The 13,336-nt window shown below is 39.6% G+C and overlaps 1 protein-coding gene across 1 annotated transcript; it reads left to right on the top strand.

Annotated features, from left to right (window-relative positions):
- Window positions 1–3,338: 3,338 nt before the first annotated feature.
- LOC107464291 (uncharacterized) lies at window positions 3,339–6,555 on the top strand. The gene is made up of 3 exons (XM_016083220.1): window positions 3,339–3,436; window positions 3,540–5,336; window positions 5,442–6,555. Exons 1-3 carry the CDS (start codon window positions 3,339–3,341, stop codon window positions 6,553–6,555), a joined length of 3,009 nt encoding a protein of 1,002 aa, XP_015938706.1.
- Window positions 6,556–13,336: the final 6,781 nt, after the last annotated feature.

The following is a 13,336-nucleotide window of genomic DNA, read 5'->3' as shown; positions in this document are numbered from 1 at the left end:
GAAAGTCGCTTTTGTTACTTTTTCTCTATCAAAAAAATTGCAGTTCAATATTTTGGTTGAGAAAGATCGAAAGAATCACAAGATCTAAATCCTTTCATCAATTTTTGACTCTTACAAAGGTACACTTTTACATTATATTATATTTTTTAATGATTTAATATGGACGATTGGATTAATAAAATAATTTATCAGGTACGCTTCCGCATTATGTTATTTTTGATGATTCAATATGGATGATCTGAGATATTAAAATTAATTTATTCCAACAAGGTTTATATTGTTGAATGACATATTGTTCTGCGTAAACTGGTTTATATACATGAGGTTGCTTGCACTGTAAGCAATACTACCAATAACTAACTTCTAACTGTTATTAACTTCATCTAATAGTGTGTGTTTGGATTACAGTTTGCAAATCAGAGTTTGCATAAAATTGATTTTGTAAAATTGATTTTGATAATAAGTTAGTTTGGGTTAACGTGATTTATGTTTGGTAATCTTTATATCAAAATTGATTATAGTAAAATAAATGTTGTTTGGATTATACTACTCAAAATCACTTTTAGACGAAAAATTACTAAAATAGACATCAATTTTATATACCTGCAAAATCAGAATACTATAAAAAATAATATAAAAAATATTTATCATATAAATAAAATAAATACAATAAAAAATAAAAATATAAAGGAGAGTACTATAAATTTTATAATGTCACACAAAAAGAAAATATTCTATAATTTTTTTTAGTATCATTAGTACTCTTTAATTTAGTATTACTTTAGACTATAAATTTTTATTATTTATGACTCTATTGTTACTTATAATTAATTTTTTATTTAATTTTGTCCTTTTTTTATAGGATCATAATTTATATTATTCAAAATTTTGATAATAAACGTAGTATATAATAATTACAATTACAATTACAAATTTTACAAATTCAGAATAAAAAATAAAAAATTAATACAAAACAAAAATAGAGTACATCAAACAATAGAAAAAAATTATACAAATAAGAAATAATAAAAATTCCATAAAACTAACAACATATATCATATGAACAAAAAAATACCATAAAACGTAAATAAAATTCATATGAATAAAATCAAATAAAAATAAAAAAAATTTCAATTTGTTAGTGATTGAAATAAATCTGAACGATTTTGATGAAAAAATGGAACTAAAAAATTATGAAGAAGCAGGAAGAACTACAAAAGAATGACTCTGAAGATAATAGTTACTAGTATCATTCTTATAGAAGAAAATGAAGGGTAGGGTTGGTAAAAAAGAAATATTTTAGCTTCTCCTAAACATGAAACGTGAAACGTGAAACGCAGAAGCTACAAATTTGAGCTTCTCCTAAACGTGGGTTCAGAGGCAGAATCAATTCTGTGTTCACAAAGATAAAAATTGCCAAACATCAAAGTAAAACTTTTAAAAAGCTCAAACGGGTTTCTCTCCTCCCCAACGTGTTTGCCAAACACACCCTAACTAACTAGTTGACAAATATTACAGTAAGCAATATCATAGTAAAATATCACAGTAAGCAATACTACCAGTAATAACTAGCTAATGCTAACAAAAAAATAAATTAAATAATGAAAAGAAAAACCCATAGCAATAAAACTCTAATAATTATTGAATTATTGCACTATTGTACATGTTATTTTTCTTAGTGGCAGTTCCCGAAAGCATTGGCATAATTTATTTATTTATTTACTGGGTTGAATAGGGACCATTAGCTAAAACTTAGTCAAATTTGGCGACCTCAATTCTTAATTCAGTCAATGTTTATTAGTTAATTTTTGTCCTGCTCTCAGTTCTTTATATGGGACGCGCTTCTCGTCCTTTCTTCTTCAATCCTCTATAATAAATTATTATTTGCACTTACAAAATAAAGAGAAATTTATCACTATTTAGAGAATAAAATGCCCAATGAGCAAAAAATAGTAAATTTATCACTATTTTTGTATTAATTATAGTATATGAAATTAAAAATTAAAAAAAGTTATTTGTATAGAAATATATATAGAGCAGATATTCATATTGATTAATGATAATCAAATTTTATATTTTACATATAATATATTTAAATTAAATTTATGTTTATATTTAAAATGTATAAAAAATGATGGTGGTGACTGACGATCGATTTGTGTTAACGAAAAATTTTATTTAACTATTGTGAAAAATTTAATTATTATTCTACCGTCAAAAAATTAATTATTGTATAATAAAAAATTTAAAGATAAATACTTGTTCATACCTTAGCCCAACGCTAAGGCCTAGGTCCAAACGACAGACCTAACCCACAAGGTTGGACTCTTCAGTACACCGACCTTCGCTCAAGAAGTCGGTGCTCCCCACGACTTGTTCTAAGGAAGTCGGGAGCAAAGATTAGCTAGCAGATAATAACTGCCTCTAAAATCTCTCAACCCACTTCCAGGAGCCATATCGCAACCTCCCTAAGATAAAGGGACGGTTATCCACCTTAAAAGGTGGAACTACCCCAACAGTGGTTATTGGTTCACCACTATAAATACACTGACACCCCTCAGGTATCTCTAAGTCCCAATACTCTCTAGACTTGCTCACACCCTTGCTGACTTAGACATCGGAGTGTCTTTGCAGGTACCACCTCCCATTCTCTCACACATACAAGTTGGACGGAGGCCCCAAAGAACGAACCCGCTCGAAGGCTTCCTTCCTCAGACGATTGGGCCAACCCAGCGAGTCCAGCCCATTAATCTCTGGTTACCCAACGTAACATTAGCGCCGTTGCCGGGGAACCGAGAGATCAACTAGTAATGGCAGATAACTCACCAGAAGATGGTCATACAGCGTCTGATTCCTAACAAGAAAATTCAGATACCGGAAACAATGACGCGAACCTGACCCTTCACCAAGGAACCAACGACCTGCATAGAGAAGGCACATCTGGGCTTAAGAACCCAAAGGTAAATTCCTCTGAGGGACGAGAGTTCGGAAAGGAAGGGCCACCCCATGCAACCGAGCTAATGGGGCTGGTCCACGGCCACCAAGGTCGTTTGGAGCAACTGAAATAGGAACTAGAACGACAACGAGAGGCAGAGCGAAACCTCAAGGAGGAGATAGAACGACGAAAACAGTTGGAAGAAAAACTCTTGAAACTTGAATCCTCCCTTAAAAGCCGGAACTCCCACGGCGACCGAGAAGAGTCGCCCCTGGGAGGAGAGGACCCGTTCAGTGAGGACATCATGAGGGCAAAAGTTCCAAGAAACTTTAAAAGCCCTTATATGAACCTCTATGACTGAACCACAGACCCGAAACATCACTTAAGTAATTTCAAAAGTCGGATGTATCTGGCTGATGCTTCTGATGCAACTCGCTGTAAAGCTTTTCCGACCACCCTGTCGAAAGCAGCGATGAAGTGGTTTGATAGCCTCCCTCCAAGGTCGGTTACCAGCTTTGAGGACCTCTCGAGAAAATTTCTAATGCGGTTCTCCATCCAGAAGGATAAAGTAAAACACGCACCGAGTCTCCTGGGAGTTAAGCAGGAGGTCGAAGAACCTCTATGTGACTACATGGAAAGGTTCAACAAAGCGTGTTTTGGAAATTCAAGACCTGCCCATAAAGGCATTTATCATGTGGTTAGTAAATGGACTTAGAGAGGGCCCCTTCTCTCAGTCCATATCAAAAAGGCACCCCACCTCTTTGAGTGATATACAAGAGAGAGCAAAAAAGTACATCAACATAGAGGAAAATGCCAGACTACGGGAGCCCAGCTGGCGACAGGGGCCTCCTCACTCAGCAAAAGAGAAAGAAAGGGAGCCCAAGAAAAAAGAGGAGGTCGGCCTTGACAAGCCGAGGAGATATCACTCCTATACTCCTCTAAAAATCTCCCTAGTAGACGTATACAGAGAAATCTGTAATACTGAAAGGTTGCCGCCTCCTAGACCCATCAAAAACAAAAAGAGAAGAAGTCGCGGCGACCACTGTGAGTACCATAAGATGTATGGTCACTCAACAAATGATTGCTACGACCTTAAAAATGTGATAGAAAGGTTGGCCAAGGAAGGCCGACTTGATAGATATCTCATGGAAAGGTCGGAGAATTCTGGAAAAAGAAAGCGAGATGATGAAGACATGAGAGACCCACCCCCACAAACCCCCGAGAGACACATACATACGATCTCTGGAGGATTCGTAGGAAGGGGGCTCACTAAATCATCTCGCAAAAGACACCTGAAGCGAGTTTATCAAGTTGGAAACGAATCTCCCGATCTCCCAACCATCTCGTTCACCAAAGAGGACGGGCAAGGGATCATGCCCGGACATGACGACGCGGTGGTGATAACCATGATCTTGGCAAATGCCAACCTCCATAGGACCTTGGTAGACCAAGGGAGTTCGGCTGATATACTTTTTAAGCCCGCATTCGACAAGTTAGGGTTGGATGAAAGGGAGCTAAAGGCTTACCCGGACACCCTGTATGGACTAGGAGACATGCCAATTAAGCCACTGGGATACATCCCCCTCCACACGACCTTCGGAAAGGGGAAAAATTCCAAAACTCTGAGCATCGACTTTATCGTTATCGATGTCGGGTCGGCGTATAACGCCTTAATCGGCAGGACTACGTTAAATCGGCTCGGAGCGGTGGTGTTAACCCCTCACCTTTGCATGAAATTCCCAACACACAAGGGAATAGCGACGGTACGAGAAGACAAAAAATTGGAAAGAAAATGCTATAATGAAAGTTTAAACCTCCGAGGAAAGAGCAAGGAAGTTCACACCATAGAGTTTGGGGGAATAAAAGCTAGAGAAGAGCTGCGACCACAATCGGGTGGAAGAACCGAAGAGGTTCAAATCAGTAAAGAGGAAGGAAAAAACACCAACATAGGGGCCAGCCTAGATCGAGATTTGAAGCAAAGGCTGATAAAGCTCCTACGAGATAATTCCGACCTATTTGCGAGGAAAGCTTCCGACATGCCAGGGATAGACCCTCAGCTCATGTCCCACAAGCTGTCAGTACACCCCGGATCACGACCCGTACAGCAGCGCAGGCGTAAGCTCGGAACAGAACGAGCTCGGGTGGTGGAAGAGCAAGTGCAAACCCTTTTAGAGGCCGACTTCATCCGAGAGGTCAAGTACCCGGCATGGCTAGCAAATGTAGTACTAGTCAAAAAGCAAAACGGCAAGTGGAGGATGTGCGTTGACTACACCGACCTGAACAAAGCATGCCCCAAAGACCCATATGCACTTCCCTGTATTGACACCCTAGTGAATGCGATCTCAGGGTATCAGTACTTGTCATTTATGGATGCTTACTTGGGATACAACAAAATCCCGATGTACAAGCCGGATGAAGAAAAAACTTCGTTCATCACACCTAGAGCAAACTACTGCTATGTGGTGATGCCATTTGGATTAAAAAATGCTGGGGCCACATATCAAAGGTTGATGAATAAAGTGTTCGCTCCCCACCTTGGGAGCTTAATAGAGGTCTACGTAGATGACATGCTGGTGAAAACTAAGGAGGAAACCGACCTCTTGACAGATCTCTCGCAAGTTTTAGACATCGTAAGGTCGCATGGGATGAGACTAAATCCCACGAAATGCACCTTTGCGGTGGAGGCGGGAAAGTTTCTAGGGTTTATGCTAACACAAAGGGGAATCGAAGCAAACTCTGATAAGTGCAAAGTTATCCTGGAAATGAGAAGTCCGACTTGTCTGAAAGAGGTCCAACAATTAAATGGAAGGCTTGCCGCCCTTTCCAGGTTCCTGGCGGGATCGACATTAAGATACCTTCCATTATTCTCCCTACTAAGAAAAGGATGCCAGTTCGAATGGACACCGGAATGCGAAGAAGCTTTCCGGGAGTTCAAAAAGTTCTTGAGCCAGCCCCCAATCCTGACCCGACCCATAGTCGGGGAAGAGCTCGTCCTATACCTGTCAGTGGCAGACAGAGCTATAGCATCAGCTCTAATACGGGAAGATGAAGTCGGGCAGCATCTTGTATACTTCACCAGCAAAGTTCTACAAGGCCCAAAACTAAAGTATCAAAAGCTTGAAAAGTTTGCATACTCCTTAGTAGTAGCCTCACGTCGACTACGGCCGTATTTCCAAGCGCACACGATAAAAGTCCGAACGAACCAACCCATGAAGCAGGTCCTTCAGAAGACGGACATTGCGGGTAGAATGGTTCAATGGGCAATAGAACTCTCCGAGTTCGACTTGAAATACGAAGCCCGAACGGCAATAAAAGCTCAATGCCTCACTGACTTCCTAGTGGAATACGCGGGAGATCAAGAGGAGAAATCCACTACATGGGAGTTATATGTAGATGGGTCCTCTAATAAAGTTGGAAGCGGGGCAGGCATAATCTTAGTAGGTGAAGGGGGAATGCAAATTGAAGTTTCCCTCAAGTTCAAGTTCCCAGCTTCCAATAATCAAGCAGAATATGAAGCCTTGATTGCAGGGTTAAAGCTGGCAAAAGAAGTCGGTGCGACCAAAGTAATGATATTCAGCGACTCTCAAGTGGTGACCTCCCAAATAAATGGAGAGTATTAGGCCAAAGATCCCAACATGAAAAAATACCTGGACAAAATCTTGGAGCACCTTAGGCGCTTTGAGGAGACCGAGGTAAAGCATATAACTCGGGACCTCAACAGCAGGGCAGATGTCCTCTCTAAGCTAGCAAGTACCAAACCAGGAGGGAACAACAGAAGCCTGATCCAAGAAACTCTCCCTAAACCCTCCATGGACAAAACGGAGGTTGCTTAAGATGTCTTTGAAATCACCGGGTTAGACCTCGGATGGATGAAGCCCCTAGTCGAATACCTGAAATTCGACATCCTCCCCAAAGAGGAAAAAGATGCCAAGAAAATTCGGAGGGAAGCACAAAATTACACGCTGGTGAAAAAATCCTCTATAAAAGGGGGATATCAACACCACTACTAAAGTGCGTCCTGACCTCAAAGACAACCGAGGTGCTAGAGGAGGTGCACAATGGAATCTGCGGGAACCATCTTGGAGTAAGGTCGTTAGCTAGAAAGGTAATCCGAGCTGGATTCTACTGGCTGACCTTACAAAAAGATTCCACAGAATTTGTGAAAAAGTGCCAGCCATGCCAAATGCACGCAAACTTCTATGTAGCCCCTCCCGAGGAACTCATTAGTATAACTTTCCCATGGCCTTTTGCAAAGTGGGGATTGGACTTGCTAGGACCATTCCCACAAGCGCCGGGGCAAGTAAAATATCTAATAGTGGGAGTGGATTACTTCACAAAGTGGATAGAAGCAGAACCATTGGCCACCATCACCGCTCAAAGAATTCGGAAGTTCCTCTACAAGAACATTATCACCAGATATGGGGTATCCCACTCCATCACCACTGATAATAGCACTCAATTCACTGACTCAACCTTCAAAAACCTGGTAGCCAGTATGAAAATCAAACATCAATTTACATCGGTAGAACATCCACAAGCAAATGGACAAGCCGAGGTAGCAAACAAAATCATATTGGCAGGGTTGAAGAAAAGGTTACAGGACGCAAAAGGAGCCTGTGCCGAAGAACTCCCACAAGTACTTTGGGCTTATCGGACCACACCTCAGTCTGCCACAGGAGAAACACCCTTTTGACTTGCTTATGGCATAAAACCCATGATACCGGTTGAAATCAACGAGCAAAGCCCAAGGGTGAACTTCTACGATGAGGTTGGAAACATAAAGGGACACAAAGAAGAACTTGAACTACTCCCTGAAGTCCGCGAACGAGCCCATATTAGAGAAGCAGCATTGAAACAAAGGATGACAAATAGATACAACCAAAAAGTCATTCGAAGGAGCTTCGCCCCAGACGACTTGGTTTTAATTAGAAACGACATAGGAGTCAACAAGTCTGGGGAAGGAAAGCTCGCCGCTAATTGGAAGGGACCATACAAGATTAGTGAGGTCTTAGGAAAAGGTTATTACAAGGTGACCGACTTAAACGGCACCGAGCTACCTAGGTCGTGGCATGCTTGTAATATGAAAAGGTACTACAGTTAAAAGCGAACTCTATTCCCTGATGTACTCTTTTTCCAACTTCATGATTTTTTCCCAAAATAAAAGGGTTTTTTCTGAAGAAGGGTTTTAACGAGGCATCACAGCAGAGACTAAGGGGTCATAGATAGCCCAAAACCCTTAGTAGCGATAAAGTACCTTTGCAAATAAATAAAGATCTTTTTCAAATATCTCTTATAAATTCCTTCTCGCTTTCTACGAAACGCGCCGACTTAAACTCGACAAAACGTGAAAATCCCATGAACCGACCTAGATGGTCGTCAGGATGAAACGACGAGGTACAAGTCGGCGTAAAGAGGTTATAAAAGTCGATCGTGAATAAACTCGGAAATTAACTGGCTAACAAGTCAGAAATTCTGAGAAGCAAAGAAATGCATCGCAAAAATAACCTAAGTTATAAAAACTCAATATATCAAAAATTGAGCACAAGGAATACCGAAAAGAGATCAGAAAATCCATAGAAAGCAATAAAGACTGCCCCAAGCCTTCAAGAAAAATTCAAAGAAAAACTTAGAAGAAGGGACAGCTAGCCAGGAAAAGGTTTTTTAAAACAAAAGATCAAAAAAGAATTTTTCTTCGAAACCTAAAACAGAAAAAGCATGCACACAACCAACAAAAATAACCTAAACCCTTGTCCAAAAAAGGGTATTTTTAAATATTTTGTTTACGGCCATAAAAGGCCGAGAAAGTGTCAACAGCATACCACGACAACATAAATAGTTTAAAAAAGAGGGGACCCACAGGCCAGGCCCCCATATAGCCAAAGATAATTTTTTCAAAGGGCATCACCATCATAACCTGGAAAAGTAGTCGGAGCACCACCAGAGTCAGGGAGAGAGACATCCATAGGAGTTGGAGGGAAAGTCTCAGGAGCCTTGGAAGAACTCGGAGCATCATCTGGTCGGGGAGGGGACTCTATGATTCTCTGACCCCGAGTCTTCAACTCGGATTCAGACACAGATCGGGGAGGAGACACAATGGCCCCATCAATTACAACCTTATCCGGATCCAAGGGTGAGAGATCCATATCGAGAGCGAGAACCCCCACCTGTTCCTTAAAAACCCTCCATGCCTCCTCGGATACCTCGGCAATAGAGTCCTCCAGCTCCGCATAAGCGTCCCGAGCCCTCACTAGATCTTTTTTGACCTCCACAAGGTCCTGGAACAAGCTCGAGTAGCTCTGCTCCGCCTTCTCCCGTAGGCCCTCCGCCATAGAGCATCGGCCCATCAACTTCTCCCCCTCCTTCCAGAGATTATCCCTCTCTTCTTTCAGCTTGGTGACCTCCTCTTTCAGGCTCCTCTCAGTCTCTTGATATAGAAGAATCCTCCCCTCCAGCTCTTCAACCCTTTGGGACGAACCCAAAGAGCTAAGATGGGTCTTCTCAAAAATATCAAGAAACTTGGTGCACACCCCTGTCGTCTTGATACTCTCCTGAGCCAGAATAGTAAGGTGGTTTCGAAGAGAAACATCATCCATACTTATACGAGTATAAGGATAGATATGCTCCCGGATAAATTGAGGCGCATCCACCTTGGCCTCACCCTCAAAAGGAGAGCCAGACTCTAAAGCCTTGCATTTTTTCTTTTCTGGCTTCGGAGAAGGTCGGGAAGAAGGGGCAACAGAGAAGAGGCCGAGGAAGAAATAACAATAGGTCGAGCAGGGGTCTCCAAGCTGTGAGAAGAAGGGGGAGGGGAAGGACCAGCTGCCCTGGCACCACCAACTTTGGCACGGGATCTCGCTTTGGCCTCCTGAACTCTCTGGTAAGACTCTCTAGAATTCTTTTTCGCCATTTCTACAAGAACAATTAGGTAGCCAAAGTCAGTAAAACAAGTCGGAAGAAAAAGTGGTGCAAATATCAAGTCGGAAACTACGATAAACCAAAGAAAAACTACCTAGTTAAGCCTGGATAAAGGTCGGGGACCCCTGGAGAAACTTTCTTGTATCCAGGTAGGGGGCTCTCCCCCATTCTTCTCAGAGAAACCCCACAACGGCCACCTCCACCTCATCCAAATTATCCAGACCGTATTTTTCACAAGAAGAGGCCTCTAACCAATGCAGGGGAAAGCGAGGAGAAGAATTTTCATCTAGGAAAAAGGGGTGGTGACCCTCTACAGATTGAACTTTGAAAAGAAATTTTTGAAGTCATGGAAGGATTCATCAAAAAGGGTAAAAACTCTCCGACCTTGTATGGCTCGGACAGACACCCACTGCTGCTTGTTATTTTGCCCACTGAAGGGCCTGGTCATACGAAAGAGATAAAAGAAAATCTTCAAAGAAGTCGGAAAGTCCAAAACATGGCTAATAAATTGGTAAATTTTCAAAAAGTCCCAATAATTGGGGTGGAGTTGGGTAGGAGCAACACGACAGTGACCTAAAACATCCATCTCAAAACCGGAAAAAGGGAGAAAAACACCCAGGCGGGTAATCATACTCTCGTACATATAGAAAAAATGAGGGGCTGCCTCATAAGCCCTCCCAAAGCAAACCCGATCGTCCGGACCCGGGGCAATCAGTTCATATTTTGGCTCGTCCTCATCAGAGGTACAAAGCCTATGATGAGTGCAGAGGTTGGTGATGAAGTCCGTGTCAACAAGGGGCTCTTCCCCCAAAACCGTAACATCCACCCATTGAGCAAGAGTTTCAACAGAAAACATTTTGTTTTTCTAGAAAAACCTACAAAGAAAAAAGAAAAAAAAAAGGGATCAAAAATAGGGTCTCTAAAGGGGCCTGAGGTTAGATCCTTGACAAAACAGAACCACTAAAATCCACGACCAACTTTCTTCTCAAATAAAAAACATGCAACTCTACAGAGAAAGAGTAAGAAAAGAAACTGACCTTTTTCTCGCAGAAAGATGGAAGCAACATCATTCGAAAAGGAAAAAGCTTTCTTCTTTCGATCAACAAAGGGTGCAGATGGAAAAGTTTTCAGAAACGAAACAAGCAAGGTGAGGGAAAAGTATTTATAAACACGTTAGGGGCATAAAGGTAAAACGATGCAGGCCATTTAAAAGTTGCACCGTTACCAATGTAACCGCCCCCGCGTATGAATGCTCAGACCTCTAAGAGACGCGACGTTTGATTAGACGCAACTATTGAAAGCTTTTTAACAAAAAACATGTCGGTTCCAAAAAATCACGTCGGATCCCTATCAGGTCGGCTACGGTCCCGAGTTATAATACTCGACCCCAACCCTTAAAAGGAATTGGGCTCGAGTAGGGGCACTGTTCATGCCCAGGTCCAAACGACAGACCTAACCCACAAGGTTGGACTCCTCAGTACACCGACCTTCGCTCAAGAAGTTGGTGCTCCCCACGACTTGTTCTAAGGAAGTCGGGAGCAAAGATTAGCTGGCAGATAATAACTGCCCCTAAAATTTCTCAACCCACTTCCAAGAGCCATATCGCAACCTCCCTAAGATAAAGGGATTGTTATCCACCTTAAAAGGTGGAACTACCCCAACGGTAGTTATTGGTTCACCACTATAAATACACTGACACCCCTCAGGTATCTCTAAGTCCCAATACTCTCTAAACCTGCTCACACCCTTGCTGACTTAGGCATTGGAGTGTCTTTGCAGGTACCACCCCCCATTCTCTCACACATACAAGTCGGACGGAAGCCCCAAAGAACGAACCCGCTCGAAGGCTTCCTTCCTTAGACGATTGAGCCAATCCAGCGAGTCCAACCCATTAATTTTCGGTTACCCAACGTAACAATACTCAAATTTAGTTTTAAAAAAATCAGATATTTAACAAACTTTTATTACTTTAAATTGTTCCGAATAAATTAGTCTTTTTTCTATAAAAGGGTTAAATTATCTATTTTTTAAAATTTAATTATAGCGATTGAAGACTCTATCTAACTGCTTCCAAAATTGAAGGCCGTTAGGGGCCGCTTCGACGCCTGCTCCTTAACCTCCACTGAACAGGAATTGTGGTGGTTTTTGCCTTTTTGGTGCTTCAGACAATTTGGCGATGGCGAAGAAGGTGGTTTTCAATTGTTAATACAAAATAATCATAATTGGCTAATATATAATTATTGCAAATTTGCAACTGAGGAAGCAAGAATCTTTAATTGAAATTCCCATCTCAGCCTTGTCCCTCTCTGTGTCTATCTTTACTGATTGGAGAGACAGTAAATTTTTCATACTGTTTTCTCCTTAGGATACCAATCTTGTGTACATCAGTTTCTGTCTGAATATATGTTTGTTAATTTCATCGTATTTTAATTTTAAAGAAGTATAAGTAGACAATTAAAATATTTTCGTTCCTTAGAAAATTTAACTAGGAAGTAGTCAACTAGAGCTAATTAATTAAAAAATAGGAGATTTGTTATAAAAAAAAAATAACCCTCTACTATTTTAATTTTTTAAATTTCAAAATTAAAAATACAAAAAATTGACTTAAATTAACTTACGTCGTAGTTCACTCTCTAGATTTTTTTTTAATTTTTTTTTGTCTCAAGTAAATAAATAACAACGGCCAAGTAATATATATTTAATAAATAAAAAATTGAATTAATAGGTGAGGACAAAATTTAAACAGATTCCATGAATGGGGACAAAATAAGAACACGATTAAAAGCTTAGAGGCAGAATTTAAACGCTTTAAATATTAATAACAAAGTTGAAAAAAATCCCCAAACGTTGGGTGATGGAAACACTAATAACTAAGTTAGGATTTTATGAATTTTTTCTGATTGTGCTCAAATATGATACATAACATAACTTTTATGTATATAAAAAATAATTTTAGTTTGCTGATCATATACGTAAATATATACCCTACACATAAATTATATAAATTTATATTGGAAACTTTCATACTAAAATGTATTAAATAATGACAAATATGAGGTTAGTTAAGATTGTCAACAAATATCTTCTCTTAAATATTTAAATAAATTGATAAAAAAATATTATCTTTAACAAATTAAAGATGATAAATATTTAATGTTTAAACTAAAAGATTATAAATTCAAGTCATAAATATTTCAAAACATATTTTTATAAATTATATATGATATAGAGTATTTTAAGAAAGAAAGTTGTACACTAAATTTCTTTTATATCCTCATTATTATTATTTATAGTAAAAGTATATATATAGAAAATGTTATTTAAATAATTTACACTAATGAACGTTTTGATTTATTTAAAAATAGATAATTAGTTGATTTTTCTATTAATAACCTTAATTGTTAAAAGAAAGTAAAAAGTAACCAAAATAAAGAACAAATATAAAAAAATGAAAAATTTATTACGGATATTTTTAAATTTTTTATG

This window comes from Arachis duranensis, chromosome 9 (genome assembly GCF_000817695.3).
Source record: "Arachis duranensis cultivar V14167 chromosome 9, aradu.V14167.gnm2.J7QH, whole genome shotgun sequence".
NCBI lineage: Eukaryota > Viridiplantae > Streptophyta > Magnoliopsida > Fabales > Fabaceae > Arachis > Arachis duranensis.
This window is presented reverse-complemented; position numbering and strand designations above follow the sequence as displayed.

Excerpts from the sequence above, each read along its gene's own strand:
- LOC107464291 (XM_016083220.1), top strand. The coding sequence starts at position 3,339 with ATGTATCTGGCTGATGCTTCTGATGCAACTCGCTGTAAAGCTTTTCCG. Across the intron at positions 3,437-3,539 it reads TTTGATAGCCTCCCTCCAAG|GAGGTCGAAGAACCTCTATG; the intron begins GTCGGTTACCAG and ends GGAGTTAAGCAG. Across the intron at positions 5,337-5,441 it reads GGATACAACAAAATCCCGAT|GTTGATGAATAAAGTGTTCG; the intron begins GTACAAGCCGGA and ends CACATATCAAAG.